General features: G+C 46.4%; 1 protein-coding gene and 1 long non-coding RNA gene across 2 annotated transcripts in view; one reads left to right on the top strand and one right to left on the bottom strand.

Annotated features, from left to right (window-relative positions):
- The first annotated feature begins 248 nt into the window (after positions 1-248).
- On the top strand, positions 249-16,666 carry SCD (stearoyl-CoA desaturase). Its single transcript, XM_080641494.1, has 6 exons — positions 249-670; positions 1,201-1,495; positions 5,425-5,555; positions 7,025-7,230; positions 8,694-8,926; positions 12,233-16,666. Exons 1-6 carry the CDS (start codon positions 644-646, stop codon positions 12,430-12,432), a joined length of 1,092 nt encoding a protein of 363 aa, XP_080497620.1. The 5' UTR covers positions 249-643; the 3' UTR covers positions 12,433-16,666.
- LOC308234155 overlaps positions 7,243-17,383 on the bottom strand; it is a 94,145-nt gene continuing 84,004 nt past the window's right edge. The window contains exon 3 of the long non-coding RNA XR_013959032.1: positions 7,243-8,197. This is a non-coding gene — a long non-coding RNA (uncharacterized lncRNA). The remainder of the gene's footprint in view (positions 8,198-17,383) is intronic.

Here is a 17,383-nt window from a genome sequence, read left to right as displayed (position 1 = left end):
CCTCTCGGTCTTGCAGAGAGAAAGCTCCTCAGCGCCTCCGAGGCCGCGGGGTGCCGGGCGGAGAGGCCGGGCGGCCGGTGGAAGAGAAGCGGAGAAGAAAGGGATGGGAGGGGGAGCGAGGAGCTCGCGGCAGAGGGAACAGCAGATTGCGCCGAGCCAATGGCAACGGCAGGACGAGGTGGCACCAAATTCCCTTTGGCCAATGACGCTCCAGAGTCTACAGAAGCCCATTAGCATTTCCCCAGGGGCTGGCGCTGCGGCTGCTGAGCCGCGGTATGTCTGCAGCATCCAGGTTTTGCGTGTCCTGCCCCTAGCACGCCTCGTCTCTGTCTCCTCCCCTCTCCGCCCATGCGGGGGTCCCACAGCGAGCCAACTCTGCGCACTTTGCCCCTGTTGGCAGCGAATAAAAGGAGTCTGAGGAAATACGGGACACGGTCATCCTCTGCCAGCTCTAGCCTTTAAATCCCCAGCCTTGGGAGATCCACGCACCGGGTCCACCGACACCGATCCAGCGCGCACGGCCAACCCATCCGAGCGCAAACGCGGGCTCAGCCACCGAAATCTCTCCGCTGCCCCGGCTGTCCCGAACTCAGCTCCGCAGCCTCAGCCCTGGGAGAGTGACCCCAGGCATCAGAGAGCCCAGATGCCGGCCCACTTGCTGCAGGAGGAGGTGAGTTTCCCCGCATTGGCTCCTTGGCTCCCTGACCATGGGGCCGCCGGAGCTGGCTGGGCTTCTGGGTGACTCGTGGATGGAGGAGTTGAGATCCCCGCGGAGGACAGAGCCATCTTTTGCGAGTTGTACTGCCTTCATTTGTTGGGAATCTGCATTGTAATTTGGGGACTTGGTTTCCGAACTTTTGTTTCCTACGCTTAAAAGAAAAACCGGATCGTGGCGGCACCCTTACGTCTGTATGCCTGCGGGTGTTCCTTTGTGTGTCCGAATGGGTGAAAGTGTTTTACTCCTTCCTGTTGCCCCTTCACCTTGAGGTTTCACCCCCTCCCCAATCTATCTGCATAGTTCCTGGGGACTTCCTTTTCTTTCATCTGGGTTGGACCCCGCCTTCGGTGACCCTGGGTATTGGGGCAGGGTCTGTGCCAATCCTTCACTCTTCCTCCAGCTGGATTAGAGAGTGACGTGGCCCCTGCTACCTCCACGTGCAGTCTCCTCTCTCCTGACCCTCCGCTTCCTCTCCCTGCCAGATCTCTAGCTCCTACACAGCCACCACCACCACCACCACCACCATCACAGAGCCTGCCGCCAGGGTCCTGCAGAATGGAGAAGGCAACTTGGAGAAGAATCTCCTACACGTGGAAGAAGACATCCGCCCCGAAATGAAAGACGACATCTATGACCCAAGTTACAAGGATAAGGAGGGCCCGAGGCCCAAGCTTGAGTATGTTTGGAGGAACATCATCCTTATGACTCTGCTACACTTGGGAGCCCTGTACGGGATCATACTGATCCCCACTTGCAAGATCTACACCTGGCTCTGGGGTAAGAGTGTTTCCTGCCCTCCTGACCCAAGACGCCAGGTTCTCTCCACCCTTTAGTAAGATAGGAGCTTACCTGGAACAGAAGTACTGGCCCCCACAATTTCCGAGAGGCTGAGTGGACTGGGAGCAGAGGCCAGGGGGGCGGGGAAGCAGGGGTGGCAGTGCTGGGGGTCTTTTCACCGGGTGCTGGGGAGGGAGCCCTGAGACCATGTGCTGTAGGCTTTGAAGTGGGCAGACCTGTGCCATGGAGTCAGCTTTCCCTGAAAGAGCTTTTCTGTTTCAAGACATTTGCTTGGCTGCTTGTCCCAGCCCCACCATCCACAAAAGAATCAAGGCCCCTAGCTGGGAGCATAGGAACATGGGGTGAGACCAGTGGTTTCAGGGGTATATGCTGAACACAGACGTGGGAACGCAAGAAAAACTGCTCAGGAAGAGAGTAGGAGAGGGAGGAACCGAGAGGTGATTACCCACAAAAGTGTTTGCCCTGACCCTTGGCCCCCAAGCCTCCTTTGTTAGAGAGAAAGATGAAGCTCCTGTAAGAAACAAGGTAAACAGATGTGATGCTCTGTGACTCCCTGTAGGTCTCCAGGGCACCGTACGCACCACTCAGGGAAAAGTCCTTTGATTGAAATAAGGTGGAAGCACTGTTTCATGTCCCACTCCCCATCTAGCCTGCTCCAGCTCCTGTCTCCTGGTGCCATGAAGTCTCTCCTTGCCTGGACAGCCAGACCAGGCCAGAGAAGAGCCCTAAGCAGCCCCAGCCTTGAGGCTGCTGCAGTGAGGGAGGCAGTTCCCAATTCTGTCCCTGACCTGCCCTTAGCTCAGCTTTTTCAGGGATCCATGGGAATGAGCTGATAGCAGCGCCCTGCCCCCTGGGAACACACATGCGCTTTGCAGGCATTTTCACCTCTGCCATCATAAGCCTGAGTTGGGGAGGGGAGATGAGGGAACTCTAAGGACCCAGGGGCCCCACATGGCCACTCTCTGAGGGTGGTGAACTGAATTCTCTCTGGGAAACTACATTAGGGTTTCCAGAGTAGTCTCGGGTGCGGGGTGCTTGCTGAGAGCTGCACTCTTGGAGGATAGTTGTGTAGAAGGGCTAGTAGGCCGAGTTTTAGCTGAATCTCCTAGGACCCCTTACGTCTAACGGTGGTGGGATCTGGTCCTTAGAGCTTCGTGTTGGGAAATGCTCTCAGTGCCTCAGACAGTGAAATGCAACTGGGTAGATCCCTTCTCTCAGGATCTCCATCTTTCCAGGTACAAACGGGGACAACAGTCCTTTTTTTAGGATCAGGAAGGTAGTGCTCCTTAGGTTACAGGTGTCTCATTGCTGAGGCTGCGCAGGTGCAGGAAATGAGCTCTTCTGCAGACCAGGAAGGGCTCTTCTCTTTGTGAGGGGAGGGGCACATCTGTTCTCCAGCCCCTCTGAGTTCCCAGCCAAACTTCAGTTCTCTACCCTCCTACCCAAAAGAGGAGTCTTCACAAGTAGTTTTGTAGCCCGCAAGTCCCTTCCAGCCTCAGCACTCCCTGTAGGCCTGGTTAAGTCCAGAGTTTGGCCAGACTGCTTCTGCTTGCTCCCCACCCTGGGCTGCTGGAGCAGGGGTCAGAGTGCGATCCCCAATCCAAGGCTGTGCCCACTACCTTTATGTGCCCTGCCATGTGCCTTTGGGCAGAGAAATGTGGCACACAGAGACCAGATGGTGACCTTTTGTACTCCTTTCCCTGGGTCTTGTGGTAGATGGCTTAGCTGACCGATAACCATCCTGGTATGGGGATAACAGAACTCCTCTGTCTTAAGAAACAAGAAAGAGAGAGGGACCATCAGGGGTCCCACTTTTAGAGTTTAGGAGCTTGGCCTCAGCCTTTTCTTTTATCCCCAAGGACAGTATTAAATTAACAACTGGTTGTGATTACAGCATTTCTTGGGTCTGAGCAATTTAGAGAGTCTCCCAGAAGGGCCCTTAGGGGCAGCCTGAAGGCATATCTCTGGCATCACTGAGGGCCAAGAGGCAAAATTTCCCTTCCCTTAGGGCCAAAGCTGTGAGATTTTGCTTAACCATCAATTTGGACATTAGTAGAGAATGAGCCTCCTTCTAGTTGATAGGCTTAGAGGTGTTAATAGAAAAGGCAATAGAATGCTTGGATTCTTTTCCCAGTTCCCCTGTTAACACTAGGATCTTAAGTGCTTTCTGAGTTAGCTCACAGGGTCATCTGTGGCATGAAACAATCCTAGTAGCTTCCTTCATTTTGAGCCAAGCGCTTCTGTTTTCTTGCCCAAAGCCGTTTTTCTTCCTCATTCATTCGTGTGGTTGTGGCTCAACTGTCATTCTTCCAGCTGCAGATGCAGGTAGATTTTGCATCTGGGAGCATACAATCACATAGCTTAAGGCCAGCAAATCTCGTAGCAAAGGGATTAGAGACAGAACTTTTTAGACTCTGGCTCCACGGCTCTCTGTGGGATCCTGTAGGAGGGTTAGGGTTAGGGTGGAGGAAGATAGGGTGGGGGTGGGGGAGTTGTTTAGGAAACTGCTATCTGTGGCTGGAGAAGAACACAGGACAGTTTGTTACAACATGGGGTGTCTCCAACTGCAACTAAATTCTGTGGCCACTGAGGATCCATTGTTTTGAGCTGTATCCCTAGGAATGAAACATTGTCAACAGTCAACTGCTCTACCAAGGCCTCACTCAGCCCCTGCCTCCTAGAGCTACTAAACAGAGGAATATGGGTACACCCAGCAACCCACTGCCCAGTTAGAGATTATAGCTGGCACCTCCTGACCTGGCAGGCCTCCAGGAAGGTGAGGGAGGACAGTGTTGGGGTGTTCCACCAGCAGCTCTGAGCATATCCCACCATCATCTAAAATTAGCCTTGCCAGAGAGAGTAGGGGCTGACAGGGGTGTGGCAAAGGAGAGACGCAGGAACTATGTACATATCCTGGGGAGCTGGATGGTATAGTTGGAATATGAATGCTTGTTGACAGAACTTTTAGTTTCAAACTATGGCTCAATTTCTTACTGTGACCATAGATAAACATAACCTCTCTGAGCGTCTTTTTTTTTTTTTTCAACTGCAAAGTGAGGCTATTAAAGGCCATTCAAAGGATCCAGAAAATCAGAGAATATAAAATTCTTAGCTAAGCTGTGCAGATAAGACTTATGTGAAGGGCAGATTGTCCCCTGATATGGTCACACTGCCTGCTAAAATACTGAAATGCTTTTGTACCAGTTGGTAAATAGCCATAGTTCTGAGCCCCTGGGTGTCCTCTAGAACCCAGAGCCCCTTGGATTGATGAGTGCCCAGACTATCCTGACTATTAAATTGTTTAAGACCACCCTTGGTTATGGGTCCTAAGCTCTGTAGGAGTGGTCTGTGGTCCTTAAAAACTGGGGGAAGCTTAGCTGAAGTTCAAAGGAGATGGGACTTGAGATAACCGTCCTCATGACTGAGAGTGACCAGTGGCTGGGTAGCAAGCTCTCTCTTCCCTGTCCTGCCTTTCTAAAGTTCCTAAACAGCCCGGCTGGCATGACTCAGTGGTTGATTGCCAATCTATGAACTAGGTCACGGTTCAATTCCTGGTTGGGGCACATGCCCAGGTTGTGGGCTTGATCCCCAATATGTGGCACATAGGAGACAACCAATCAGTGATTCTCTCATCGTAGATGTTTCTATCTCTCTCTCCCTTTCCGTTCCTCTCTGAAATCAAAGTTCCTGAAACTTCTTTGCTTATTCCAATTCCTAGGTGGAGAGGGTGAGAGGTGATGGTTTTTTTCAAGTAATAAAATTGGAGAGACCTAAGAGGCCAAGGTGTCTCTGCACTTCAGGGAAAAGCCGATCCTCCCCCAAAGCCTCTGAAGACACAGCCAACATACAGAGAACCACATGTGGATGTTTTTCCAGATTATTGACCTCTCACTGTTTCTGCCTGGCAGGGTTCTCCTACTACATCATCAGTGCTCTGGGTATAACGGCAGGAGCCCATCGCCTGTGGAGTCACCGGAGCTACAAAGCTCGGCTGCCTCTGCGGGTCTTCTTGATCATCGCCAACACAATGGCATTCCAGGTAGGAAGCCGGCTCTGCTCAGCCCTTCCCTTCACTCTATCAGTGATGGGGCGGATGGAGGAGATCAGCACCTGCAGAGGAGCAACACCTGGACAACCATTTCACTTTCCTCTCTCCTGGTGGTCACCTCAGGTGCAGGCTCAGTCCTTAAGTCCATAAAGCATGGGCACATTTCTGAGTCTAGAAAAGAGAAATAGGAAATAACTAGGAAATATTTATTCCTCTCTATTCCTATGGTTCCTTTGTTATCACACAGTCTGGCTGTTGGGGTCCTTCATGCTCAGGGTCTACAAGGCATAAGCCTTAGTTTATGCTGCTGATTTCCTGGGTAGGCATTGGACAATAGACTTACCATTTTAGGTGAATAGCTTAGGGTTCCACCATGATGGGACTGAAGTGGATGTTTCACAGACTCAGGAATTCTGTTGTTTTCCGGCGATGACAGCAAATACTTATAGCACTGAGTATGTGCCTGGTACTATTCTAAGCACTTGACATAGATTACCTCATTAAATTCTGTTAGGAGGTGGGAACTATTCTTATTCCCATTTTCTAGATAAGAAAATTATGCATTGGAGAGGTTAGGGAGGCCAACAATATGGTCCTGTCTTGGGCTGCCAGGCTGACTAAGTCAAGTATGGAAGTTTGTTGAGTCAGAAAGTTTATAGCAGAGACAGAATGAAGGAAACTGGGGAAAGGGAACGCATAGCTATTAAGTGGTGGCAATGGGCAAAGGATAGCTTGTGATGTGGGGCTTAGCTCGGAGCAGAGGGGGGAAAAAGAGGCCACCGAACTTGTTCCCTTCTTCATGGCAGTATTCCAGGTATTTACCATAGTTACATAATCATCTGTGCCTTATTACTTTATACCTTGAGGGCTCCTGATATTGGGACAAAGGTAAGAAAGAAATATTGACACCTTCTTTAAGGGATGGAAAGAGTCCCAGAGGTCATTTGGGAATGTGGCCATGCTCATGATTCATGTGCCTGGTCTTGCTGAGTTGTAAGCTGTCTCTTGCCAAGGCATCAGAACGAAGCTCCCTGCAGCTTTATCCTCTGACCAGGGCCCTAGGATGCAAGGCTGTCTGCCTTGTTCTCCCTGCGCAGGAATTGGGCACCCCACAAAGACCTTTTCCAACATTACTTGCTGGAGGAATTGCAAGGTTCTCTCCTAATGAAATTGTTTGAGCTCTATGATCTACCTCCATTCTGCCCACTGTATAATCTTTATGAAGCAACCAGTCCTATTTATATGGTCCTGGGACTTTAAGTTGCTTTTCCAATTAAGCTTCAGTGGCAAGTTGGGGGAAAAGAGGCGGCTACTCCGTGACCCTCCTTTGGAGCCCCAGCTCCTGGGTATTTTGTGAGGTTGGGCTGAGAGTTATGGGCTCTTGAAGATGTCTATCCACTGGGATTCCCCTAAGAGGGTGTCTCTCCTCAGGCCTACAGTCTTCTTCTCTGTCCCTCCAGAATGATGCTTATGAATGGGCCCGAGATCACCGTGTTCACCACAAGTTTTCAGAAACAGATGCTGATCCCCACAATGCCCGACGTGGCTTTTTCTTCTCCCATGTGGGTTGGCTGCTTGTGCGCAAACACCCAGCTGTCAAAGAGAAGGGTAGTTTGCTAGACTTGTCTGACCTAAAAGCTGAGAAGCTGCTGATGTTCCAGAGGAGGTGAGTGGAGTGGGGATGGAGCTGGACACTTGGTGTTTGGGAAACCCCCTCACCCCTTTTCTCCCAGGACTTAGAAACATAAGCTGGGAAATTTACTGGGTTTCTATATTCAAAAATCATAATTTAAAACCCTAATTTTTAAGAGTCCCCAAGTCTACAGCCATAGAATATTATTCTTTCTGAACTTCTTAATTAAGCCAATAAAATTCAACTAATGTTTACTGACCTAGGAAGTCATGGATACAAAGATGACTGTGTCATAGTCCTTACCTTCAAGGAGTTTGTAGCCTACTGGCGAGTAAAAGGATAAGCCAAGTGTCTGAATACGTATGATACATGGCAAAATATTTTCTGTACCAGTAAGAGACACAAAGGAGAGGGAGACTGCTTAGTGGGGAGCGTTAGGGAACGGTGTGTGAAGCAAGTAGCTTTGGAATCCACTGATGGATAGAGATTTTCACAGGTGTCATGGGAGAGGGACAAACAGTACAAACAGAACAGAATGACCTAAGCCTGAAGTATGTTCTAGCAACAGAGTCCTTTTGCTTGAAGTACAGGGTGTGGTAGGATTAAGACTAGAGAGGGAGACTGGGGCCATTAAAAGCAGACTTAGGATTTAATTTGATAGGCAATAGGAAACCATTACAGGTTTTTTGATTGGGAATCTGTGATGGTTGGAGGTGTGCTTCAGAAAGATCACTCTCATGACAGGTGAAGAAACCAATGAGCCAAAGAGGTGAGAAGCAGGGCCACAAATTAGGAGGCAGTGAGGACCCATGCTAGGGAAGCAGCGGCAAGAATGGAAAGGAGTTGGGTGCAGGAATACCAATGGTATAAGAGCATAAGGCTTGACTGCTGAAGAGACGCAGGAAATCAAGTCGATGGTCTGGTCTCCTTAACTTCAAGGAGAGATTGAGTAATGGGACAGGACCTTCAGAGGATCGGAGATATGGAGGCATCAAAGATCCTGAGGGAAAAGAAAAGGAGTGGTTAGAGGCTGGCTGGCAGGAAATAGAGGCAAGACACTAAACATGGACTCTGCAAAGAACATTGATTGGAAAGAGAAAGGAGCCCAAAGACAGAATGGAAAAACAGCAGGAGAATTCAGTGTATTCGTTTGTAGTCTGGAACTTGCCTATTTTACTCACATGAAATTGTGCTATAGTAAAAAAAAAAAAAAAAAAAAGTCAATGACTTTCAAATTAGGAGATCAGCATTCCAATCCTTGCTCCACTGGTTCCTTGTGGTGCAATCCTAGAAAAGTCATTTAACCCCTCATTACCTCATCTAAAAAGTGAGATAATGACACTACATTCTCACAAGATTTCCCACCCCATCCCTCTTGCTCTATTTGCCACACTGTCCTCACAATGTAGAAGGAAAGACAGCCCAACCCAGTGATGATGGAAATCAGGTAGGTCTAAGTCCTCTCTGCTGACTTGGTGTATGATCTCTCAATGTAGGTATTACAAGCCCGCTGTCCTGCTGATGTGCTTCATCCTGCCCACACTTGTGCCCTGGTATTTCTGGGGTGAAACTTTTAAACACAGCTTGTATGTTGCCACTTTCTTGCGGTATGCCATTGTGCTCAATGCCACCTGGCTGGTGAATAGTGCTGCCCACCTCTACGGATATCGTCCTTACGACAAGAACATTAACCCACGGGAGAATATCCTGGTTTCACTGGGAGCTGTGGGTAAGTCAGCAGTCCACAGCCAGACCACATCTAGTGGTCTGCTGTTTGGGTATTATTAGGCTGGGAACCAGAAAAACCAGATTAACTTGTTTTATGGCCTCTTTCTATCTGTTTTTCCACTCTAGAACTAAGGGGCAATATATTAGAAAACTCTTGAGAGCCAGGCAACAAGTCTTATATAAAAAGGAAAGGTTAAATGTAACAATGCCTTTATTCCATGTTCTTAAACAATTCCCAAATGTTATAGATAATGAGCCCCTTTGGGTTTTCTTTTTTCCAGTCACGTCTAGGCTGGACTGTAGGGAAGTATAAATCGATATAAATAGAACAGGGCCCTCAGGGTGGCCAATATGCCTAGTGGTGTATATGTCATATCAAACGTAGAATTAATACTTGTAATTTCATTCAGTAAACTTCTCTTTTATATACCTTTTTGCTATATTCAGATAGGCCATACGTTAAGTGTATGCCATGCCTTATTGCCTGGTGATGCCAATCTGAAGGACAGCAAAGCAACTGTTGGTGGCCATACCATTCTTGTCTCCTGTCCTTGATTTTTCTCTCTTCTGCTTTCTTCTGTGCTGAGAATGGCTTAGGGAACCCCTGAGAAAGCAGTTAGTTTAATCACAAGTGCCTGCTAACTGATCTAATGCTTCCTATTTATGAAGTTATTTCTCTATACTTTGAGTTCTAATAGCCAGAGTTCTACAATCTGTCTCCAGTTGTTGTTGTTTTCTGTCACTGTTTTCAACTACATAGAGACCATCCCTAAGGCCTGGAATTAGCCTTCCTTAAGGAAACCCAGTGGCCTCTTGTTCCTCACCGTTGATCAGTACTATTGGTTACACAATATAACCAGGCAACCTCACTGTTCCATGTGTTTATGCATATCATGGCCTAAATTCACCCTTTTCTCTTTATAGTCTCAACCCTGACCATCTTCACTAGGTACTGTCTGTACTCAAATAGTATTTTTTCCCTCTCTTTTTAACTTTCATGCCTCTCCCCTCTCCTTTCAGGCACCATCTACCATTGTGCATGTTTTTACTCTGAACCATGTTTGAAATAAACCACCTAGGCCAGTGGTTGGCAAACTGCGGCTCGCGAGTTCAGAACTTTAGAAAAGTCGGCAAACTGCGGCTCGCGGTTTGCTGCTCTGTTGACTAATGAGTTTGCCGACCACTGACCTACTAGACTCTCGATTCCAATAGTTACAGGCTGTTGTTGTTCCTTGTGATTAAGCCCCTATCCCAGTGGTCGGCAAACTCATTAGTCAACAGAGTGGCAAACCGTGGCTTGCGAGCCGCATGTGGCTCGTGAGCCGCAGTTTGCCAACCACTGACCTGGTCGGCATGTAAGTCTGAGATTTTCATAGAAATGGAAGTTTCTGGAATGAGATTTGTCCTGTACTGCAAATGGGTCTACAGTGAGCTTCCCTAACTGCAGCCTCTTTCTGATCACTAGTTCCAAGTGGCTCCCTTGTGCAAAAAAACAACCAACCAAACAACCCCCACAGAAAACAAAGTGGCTCCCAATATCTTATTTTGTCTCAGTTATTTATTTCTCTGTACCTGCTGCTCTCCTCCCTTATCACCTCCCCTTTTGTTCTCCTCTAGCTCTCTTCCTGCCTTTCTAATCTTCTTGAATTACCTCCCCCAGTCACATGCTCATCTTCTCTCTGACAAAGCTGACCTCTCTTGAGCCTTTCTTGGGCTGTATCTTGCTGCCCCAGTTGCAAAGTCTTGTCCTTCTTCTCCCTGTTGACTCTCCTTCCTCCCCGCCCCCCCCCCTCCACCCCCGCCGTTGGCTATGTGTGTGTCTGATTCAGTTTTCAATCTGATAAGTATAGGCCTGGCTAGTGCTTTATATAGAGAGCCTGGTGCAAAGCCATTGATGGAAATGAGAAATCCTCTGTCAGTACCTTTAGCCTTGGGATCATTCCATCCTCCTACTCAGTTCACACTGTCACAGAGGGTCCATGTTAGAGAGAGAGGACACACCTTGAGGTGTCTTGGATGGTGTCATTTACTTTGCAGGACTTCCTTTACTTGCTTGTTATTAATATCATTATGGCTCTACTGAGGTTCTTTTATCTTCAAAGGACTCGATATGCTCTTTTACTAGCTATTTTTTACCCGGCTTTACCCCAGCCTCATAAGGGTCAGTATTGTTATTGTTGAATGTGGTTCAGAAAAAAGAGTTCTGCCAATGATTGGAGAACTCTCTGTGGAGTTTCCAAAGTTTTATCCATTACAGAAATTATCCTGAATCCAGAATTTTGGTTTTGTTCTCCATCCAGCAAAATGAAACGCTCATCTCAGAAGTTAGAGGGCGTTTCTAAGCATTTTGCCTCTGACTCCCTCAGAGAGCTTCTGTTTTATCTGCATCACCACCACACCAGGGTCAAAGCTCAAAGAATTCGAAGTCAGAGAGTCTCCTGAACCAGTAGTGGCCGAGGACACTCGAGCCCTGGGCTGGGCCTCCTTTCTTTTGACTTTCGGCTGTTGCTGCCCAATTCTGTTCTCTCTCACGCTTGTAGGTAATTCCAGTGCAGGTGTGCTCCCTTGCTCACCTTTGTAAGAAACACAGCAAAAGTTCTTCATTCTAGACTCTCTCCACTTCCACCCTAGCATGCACATGCACACACACACACACACACACACACACACACACAGAGCCTTGAGGATATCAGACCAATATTTAGTGAAGCTCTGGGATTTTCCGATCTAAAATCCATTTCCAGTGATAGTTTCTTTTTAGTCATCTTATCCTCTGAGAGAAACTGCCAGTCCTTGCACAATGGCTCCCAGAAATCCATGGGTGACCAAGGTCTCCCTTTTCATTTCTTTCTTTCTTTCTTTTTTTAATCTTCACCAAAGATATTTTTCCATTGATTTTAGAGAGAGTTGAAGGGAGGGAAGGAGGAAGAGAGGTAGAGACAGAGAGAAACATAGATGTGAGAGAGACACATTGATTGGTTGCCTCCTGCTGCAGCAGGGAGATCGAACCTGAAATCCAGGTACATGCCCTTGACTGGAAATGGAACCTGAGACCCTTTGATGCGAGGATAGATGCTCTAACCACTGAGAAATACTGGCCAGGGCTCCCCATTTGTTTCTTAAGAAGCCTCTGAGTGGATCTATTTGGGGTTCAGAGTAGAAGAGACTAGTTTCATTCATTCATTCAACAACAGCAAGTTATCTACTAGGTTGGAGGTACTCTGCTAGGTAACTGATGTTCCAAGATTAGGAAGACAGCAATTCACCGTAGAGCTCCATAACTTTTTTCTTTGTTTTTCGGTTTCAGGTGAGGGCTTCCACAACTACCATCACTCCTTTCCCTATGACTACTCCGCCAGTGAGTACCGCTGGCACATCAACCTAACCACGTTCTTCATCGATTGCATGGCTGCCCTTGGGCTGGCTTACGACCGGAAGAAAGTGTCCAAGGCGGCCGTCTTGGCCAAGATTAAAAGAACTGGAGATGAAAGCTACAAGAGTGGCTGAGTTTTGGGTCCTCCATTTTCCTTTTCAAAAGCCAGCCAGGCAGAGTTTTAATGTTCTTTTTATTAACTACTGAATAATGCTACCAGGATGCTAAAGATGATGAGGTTAACCCATTCCAGTATTCTTTTAAAATTCAAAAGTATTGAAAGCCAACAACTCTGCCTTCATGATGCTAAGCTGATACTCTTCTTTCTTCTCTTTTCTTCCCTGTCTTCTAGACCCATTGTCCTTTTCTTTGCTTTTTTCCTGTCACCTTCCTTTCTCTTCTCCCTCATTGCCTCCCAGACAAGCAGCTGGTGAGGCATAGGTGGGTATCCAGCTTCTGAAGTCTAGACAACCTTTCTATCATCCCAAACTAATGGCTTTGCCCCAGATAACTCTTTCCTTGAGATGTTCTAAGCTTCAAGGTAGGTGGCTTAAGCTAGAGATTTGACAAAATCTTCTGGGAAGACCCCTCTTAGTTATTTTCATTTCAGACTTTTGCTAGATGGAATGGAAAAACAACTTTATTTGTCACAAAGCTTCTAAAGCAGGTAAATTGTCAGGGGAGAGAGTTAGCATGTATGGTACGATTGATAAGTAAGGTGGGAAACAAAGCAAGAAGAAGCTCCTGATGTGATCAAACATACAGCTGCCCGCCCACTGCGGCCATTGAGCCCCACCACCCAGCACGCTTCCTTTCTCTCCTGACTGTGAGTAGGGAATGGCCATGGAGCTTGGCAATGCTAGACCACAGGAGCAAACCTTAGGTCCCAATAGACTCTAGGCTGGAGATAAAGAAGAAGCATTTAGTTTGTAATACAAATGATCTTCAATGGCGTTTTTTTTTCCTTTAATAACAGGAAAATTTCTTATTTCATATATCAGAAAGTCTTGAGGTTGGTTGTTTCCAGAATTGATGAATCCAGCAGCTCATGGAATCATCAAAATTCTTTCATCTTTCTACTTTGCCATCTGACCCTTGGAATATTGGTCAGCTCTACTCAGTTAATGAGGTAGCTGCAGCATTTCCAGACATCCAAAAAAGGAATGTATTGGTGGTATAATGGTGAGCATTCCAAAAAAAGAAGGATTTTAGGAGGTAGGTTAAACAAATACATATATATATATATATATATATATATATATATATATATATACACACACACACAGATATACTTTGCCTAGAATATTAATTCACTCAGAGTATTTCCCTCTGAAAGAGGGATGCTTGAAGAAGAGGATAGGGGATGGAGAGGTTGAAGAACAGGGTCTGTGGGCAGTTCCTGAGAGATTATTTTACAGAATAAGGACTTTGAGAATGCATTGTCTGGGGATTTGGATTCAGAAGCTTACTAAGTAAATTATTGGGTGTCATAATAGGAAAGCTGGTTATCCAAACAAGTTAGTTGTTAGGTTCACTCATTGACTCCCATTTCTCCTTGGAATAAGTGAAAACGAGGCTTTTTGCCATAGTGTCGGACTGTTTCACTCATTCCTTCTGCTAACAGGTAACCCAGTGGTTTTCAATCTCTTTCCTCTCATGGCACACATAAACTAATGACTAAAATTCTGCAGCACACCAAAAAGTATGTTTGCCAATCTAACAACAACAAAAGGTAACTTTTGAGTGATTCAAACCAGATGGCTATTGTTGTGCTGGCTCTTGTCATTTTTATATTTGACAATCTAAGGAAAAAGAGGTCAGTGCCCCTGACTAAATAGTCAGGTGCTGCATGTTTTAAAAATGCTTGTGGCACAACGGTTGAAAATCACTGATCTAAGCCTAAATATAGAACTGCCTGGGGGCAAGTACAAGTCTTTACCCTGGTTATTGATTCCTGGCTCTACCAATCTGTCCAGTTCTCCTACCGGTTCTATCTGTCCCCTGACGTTTTCTTTTTTCTCTGGACAGGCAGCCTCCTTTGTGTATTCAGAGGCAGTGATGGCTATTGCTGTCCAGGCAGACAGAATGCTCAGGGTCACTGAACCACTGTTTCTCTTTATAAAGCTGCCCTAGCTGCCACTTTCACCTGGCCTCCAGAGTCTCTCCACCTACAGTCCTATTATCCCTTGCCACAGTGATGACTCAAGACAAGGCTGGCAAACCCTACTAGAAACATCCCTGGCTCAGGCTCTCTCTCTCTCTCTCTCTCTCTCTCTCTCTCTCTCTCTCTCTCTCTCTCTCTCTCTCATGAGGCACAGCCAAGCCGAATGCTTGCATCATGCTAGTGAGCCAGCCCTGGAGCAAAAGAGAGTTTGTTTTCAGTCTCCTCTGTCTGGGTCAGAACCAGAGAACATACTGGACGCCCCCTGCTTGCTTATTTACCCTGCCCAGCTTTAGTCTGTGCTCCCAGCTGACTGCAATGCTGGTAGAAGTAGGAGGGAGCCTAGCCTTCACTGGGAAGCACAAGAAACAAAGGCAAGTTCCAAAGTGCCTCACTTGAAAGAAGGCCCTGTTCATTCCCTGGAGCCAGGGTACACTGCAAAGCTTTGGCTGGGACTTGGGATCTGAGATGCCATGAACTTTGCTGAACAGCGTCTCTGTTCAGCAAACTAACCAGCATTCCCTACAACACAGCCTAGAGTAGACAATAGTGTAGAAGAGGTCTGAAAAAAAAAAAAAATCAGTGTTTTGAGAACTTTGGGCCACTCCTGTCCCTGTACCTCAGTCATCAATGCAGAAGCCTGGCTTTTCTTTATCAAGATTGGAAATGTATGATACCAAATGCTCTGTCCACTGTTGAAACCAAATGGTGGAAGGGAGGAGGGCCTTTCCTTTTGTATTTGCTGAATAGATAGAGGCTACAGGGGTAAGCCTGGTCTAAAGGCATCTTTGTCTTTTGAGCTGTTCCTCTCAGTAGAAAAGAATCAAACGGAAGATCACTATAGTTTTGATCTGTTGACCTGTGCACCTACCCCTGGGAAATGTCTATTGGATAGTTTTAACTCCACAGGTCACCAGATGCCTACTTTATAATTTATGATCAAAAACAACTTTATCTTTCTATTCTAATCATGTTCCATGGATCTGATCCACACCATGACCCTACCTACACAAGGCTGATTGGGGTCCTCAGGCTGAGGGCCCTAGTGTATATGTGGATGTGTGTGGGGGGTTAGGGGGACGGGGGGAGGTCTCTGCTGAATAAGGAACACTTCTCAAGATTCTAAAGCTGAATTCAAATAATGCATTAATGATTCAAAAACCCGGATTTGATCAAGTGTGAATTTCTAACAGTCCTTGCTTTGTGGGTGTGCTGACAACTTATTTGGGTGCCTTACATGTTTTCTAATCAGTGTTGCATATGAGCCTGCTCTCACTCCCTCCTCGCTCCTCTGTGGAGTTCCTTTGCACCTGAGAGCTTGCAGAAGTGGCTGGTGGAAAAGGGGGCCTGGCTGGAGAATTAGCAGAACAGCTGTTCCCAGGATTCCCTCCTGGGCTTCATTTTGGAAACTTTTCTTAGGTCTGTGTTTATTAAGTGCCCACATTTGATGGAGGGTGGAAGTAATTTGAATGTATTTGATTTTTTATTTAGATTAAAAGATGCTTGTAGCATTTAAAATGGAAACTTTTTCTCCTTGGTTTTCTAGTATCCTGAGTGTATTCTCTGTAAGTATAGCTCAAATGGGTCAGCATGAAAGGTTAAAGAAAGCAAGATATCAACTTTACCCAGGTGGTTAAGGCCAAGGCCTCTCCTTACCACTGTGCCACTGACTTGCTATGTGACCCTGGGCAAGTCTCTTAACAAAAATGTGCCTCAGTTTTCCTTCTGTTAAAATGGGGGTAATAATACTGACCTACCTCAAAGAGCAGTTTTGAGGTGTGACTAATGCTTTATATAAAGCATTTTGGGACCCTTCAGCAGAGAAATTCTCTTAAGTCCTGAGTATTTTTATAGTAGCAGTATCCACCATGAATTTGTGTCCACCGTGAACCATGTGTCCCAGATGCTATCATTAATCTATGGTTTTCTCTGAGAAATTGAATAAATCCATTGGATAAGTGGTAGATAACTAGCCAGACAAAATTTGAAAGTGCATAAACTCATTGTTATGGAAACAGACACAGGATACCTGTTCCTTGATTTCCTTGATTGGGTGGGATTTTTCCTTTTTTTTTTTTTTTTTAATGTGGGATAGTAGTTATTTGTGACCTAAGAATAATTTTGGAATAATTTCTATTAATAACTCTGAAGTTAGTTGTACTTATCTAACATTGTGTTTGTTCATAATAAAAGTGAAGTGAATCTGATTGCATTGTGTCTGGGAGTTTTTGGGTGTGATTCAAAGTCTCCTGGGACTTATCTCTATGGTCCACCATGATATCTAGGTCCTGTTCCTGTACCTTTAAGAGTAACACAGAAGTAAAAGCTCAATGATTGACTCATATACCCCAGTAACCCGCCCTGTCTTTTCTAAGGGTAACTTTAGGTTAAATTCAGTCTTGGCAGCAGGAAACCAGCAGTCTGCTGCCATTAAACCAACCACATTAATACCAGCTGACACTTTGGCCCTGGCATTTGGCCCTGGCCAGGTCTCTTGTGTGTCACATGGTCACATGGACCCAAGAGGAAGTTAGCAGCAGGAAAATCACCCTGGAAAAGCAGGTTTTTATCATGCAGCCTAGGCTGGGCTGTCCAGGTCATTCCTCCAAAATGTAGTCAACCCTGGAATAAAGTGGCTTCCTGGAAGTGCTGATTGACAACAGCAGGAAGAAAGGACAAACACAAGGTGGAAAAGGCTTTAACTTTTACTACTTTATCTGAGAATCCTCAGGTGGAAAAGAGAAGGCTGACATTTTACAGTTGGAAGAAGCCCTATCCTCCAACAGGAGCCAATACTTAGGCTTCCAAGAGTTTCCTAGAACCAATTCCTACTTTCTAATGTAAGGTTGCCCTCACCTTGAACAAGAAGCAAGATTCTCTCAGGTTATGTCAATATGTCCAAAGTCAAATCTATATTCATTGAG

The sequence above is a fragment of the Plecotus auritus genome (assembly GCF_963455305.1).
Source record: "Plecotus auritus genome assembly, chromosome: 9".
NCBI lineage: Eukaryota > Metazoa > Chordata > Mammalia > Chiroptera > Vespertilionidae > Plecotus > Plecotus auritus.
This window is presented reverse-complemented; position numbering and strand designations above follow the sequence as displayed.

Coding starts and splice junctions, on each gene's coding strand:
- SCD (XM_080641494.1), top strand. CDS start 644: ATGCCGGCCCACTTGCTGCAGGAGGAG. Junction 7,231..8,693: donor CTGCTGATGTTCCAGAGGAG/GTGAGTGGAGTG, acceptor CTCTCAATGTAG/GTATTACAAGCCCGCTGTCC. Junction 8,927..12,232: donor GGTTTCACTGGGAGCTGTGG/GTAAGTCAGCAG, acceptor TTTCGGTTTCAG/GTGAGGGCTTCCACAACTAC.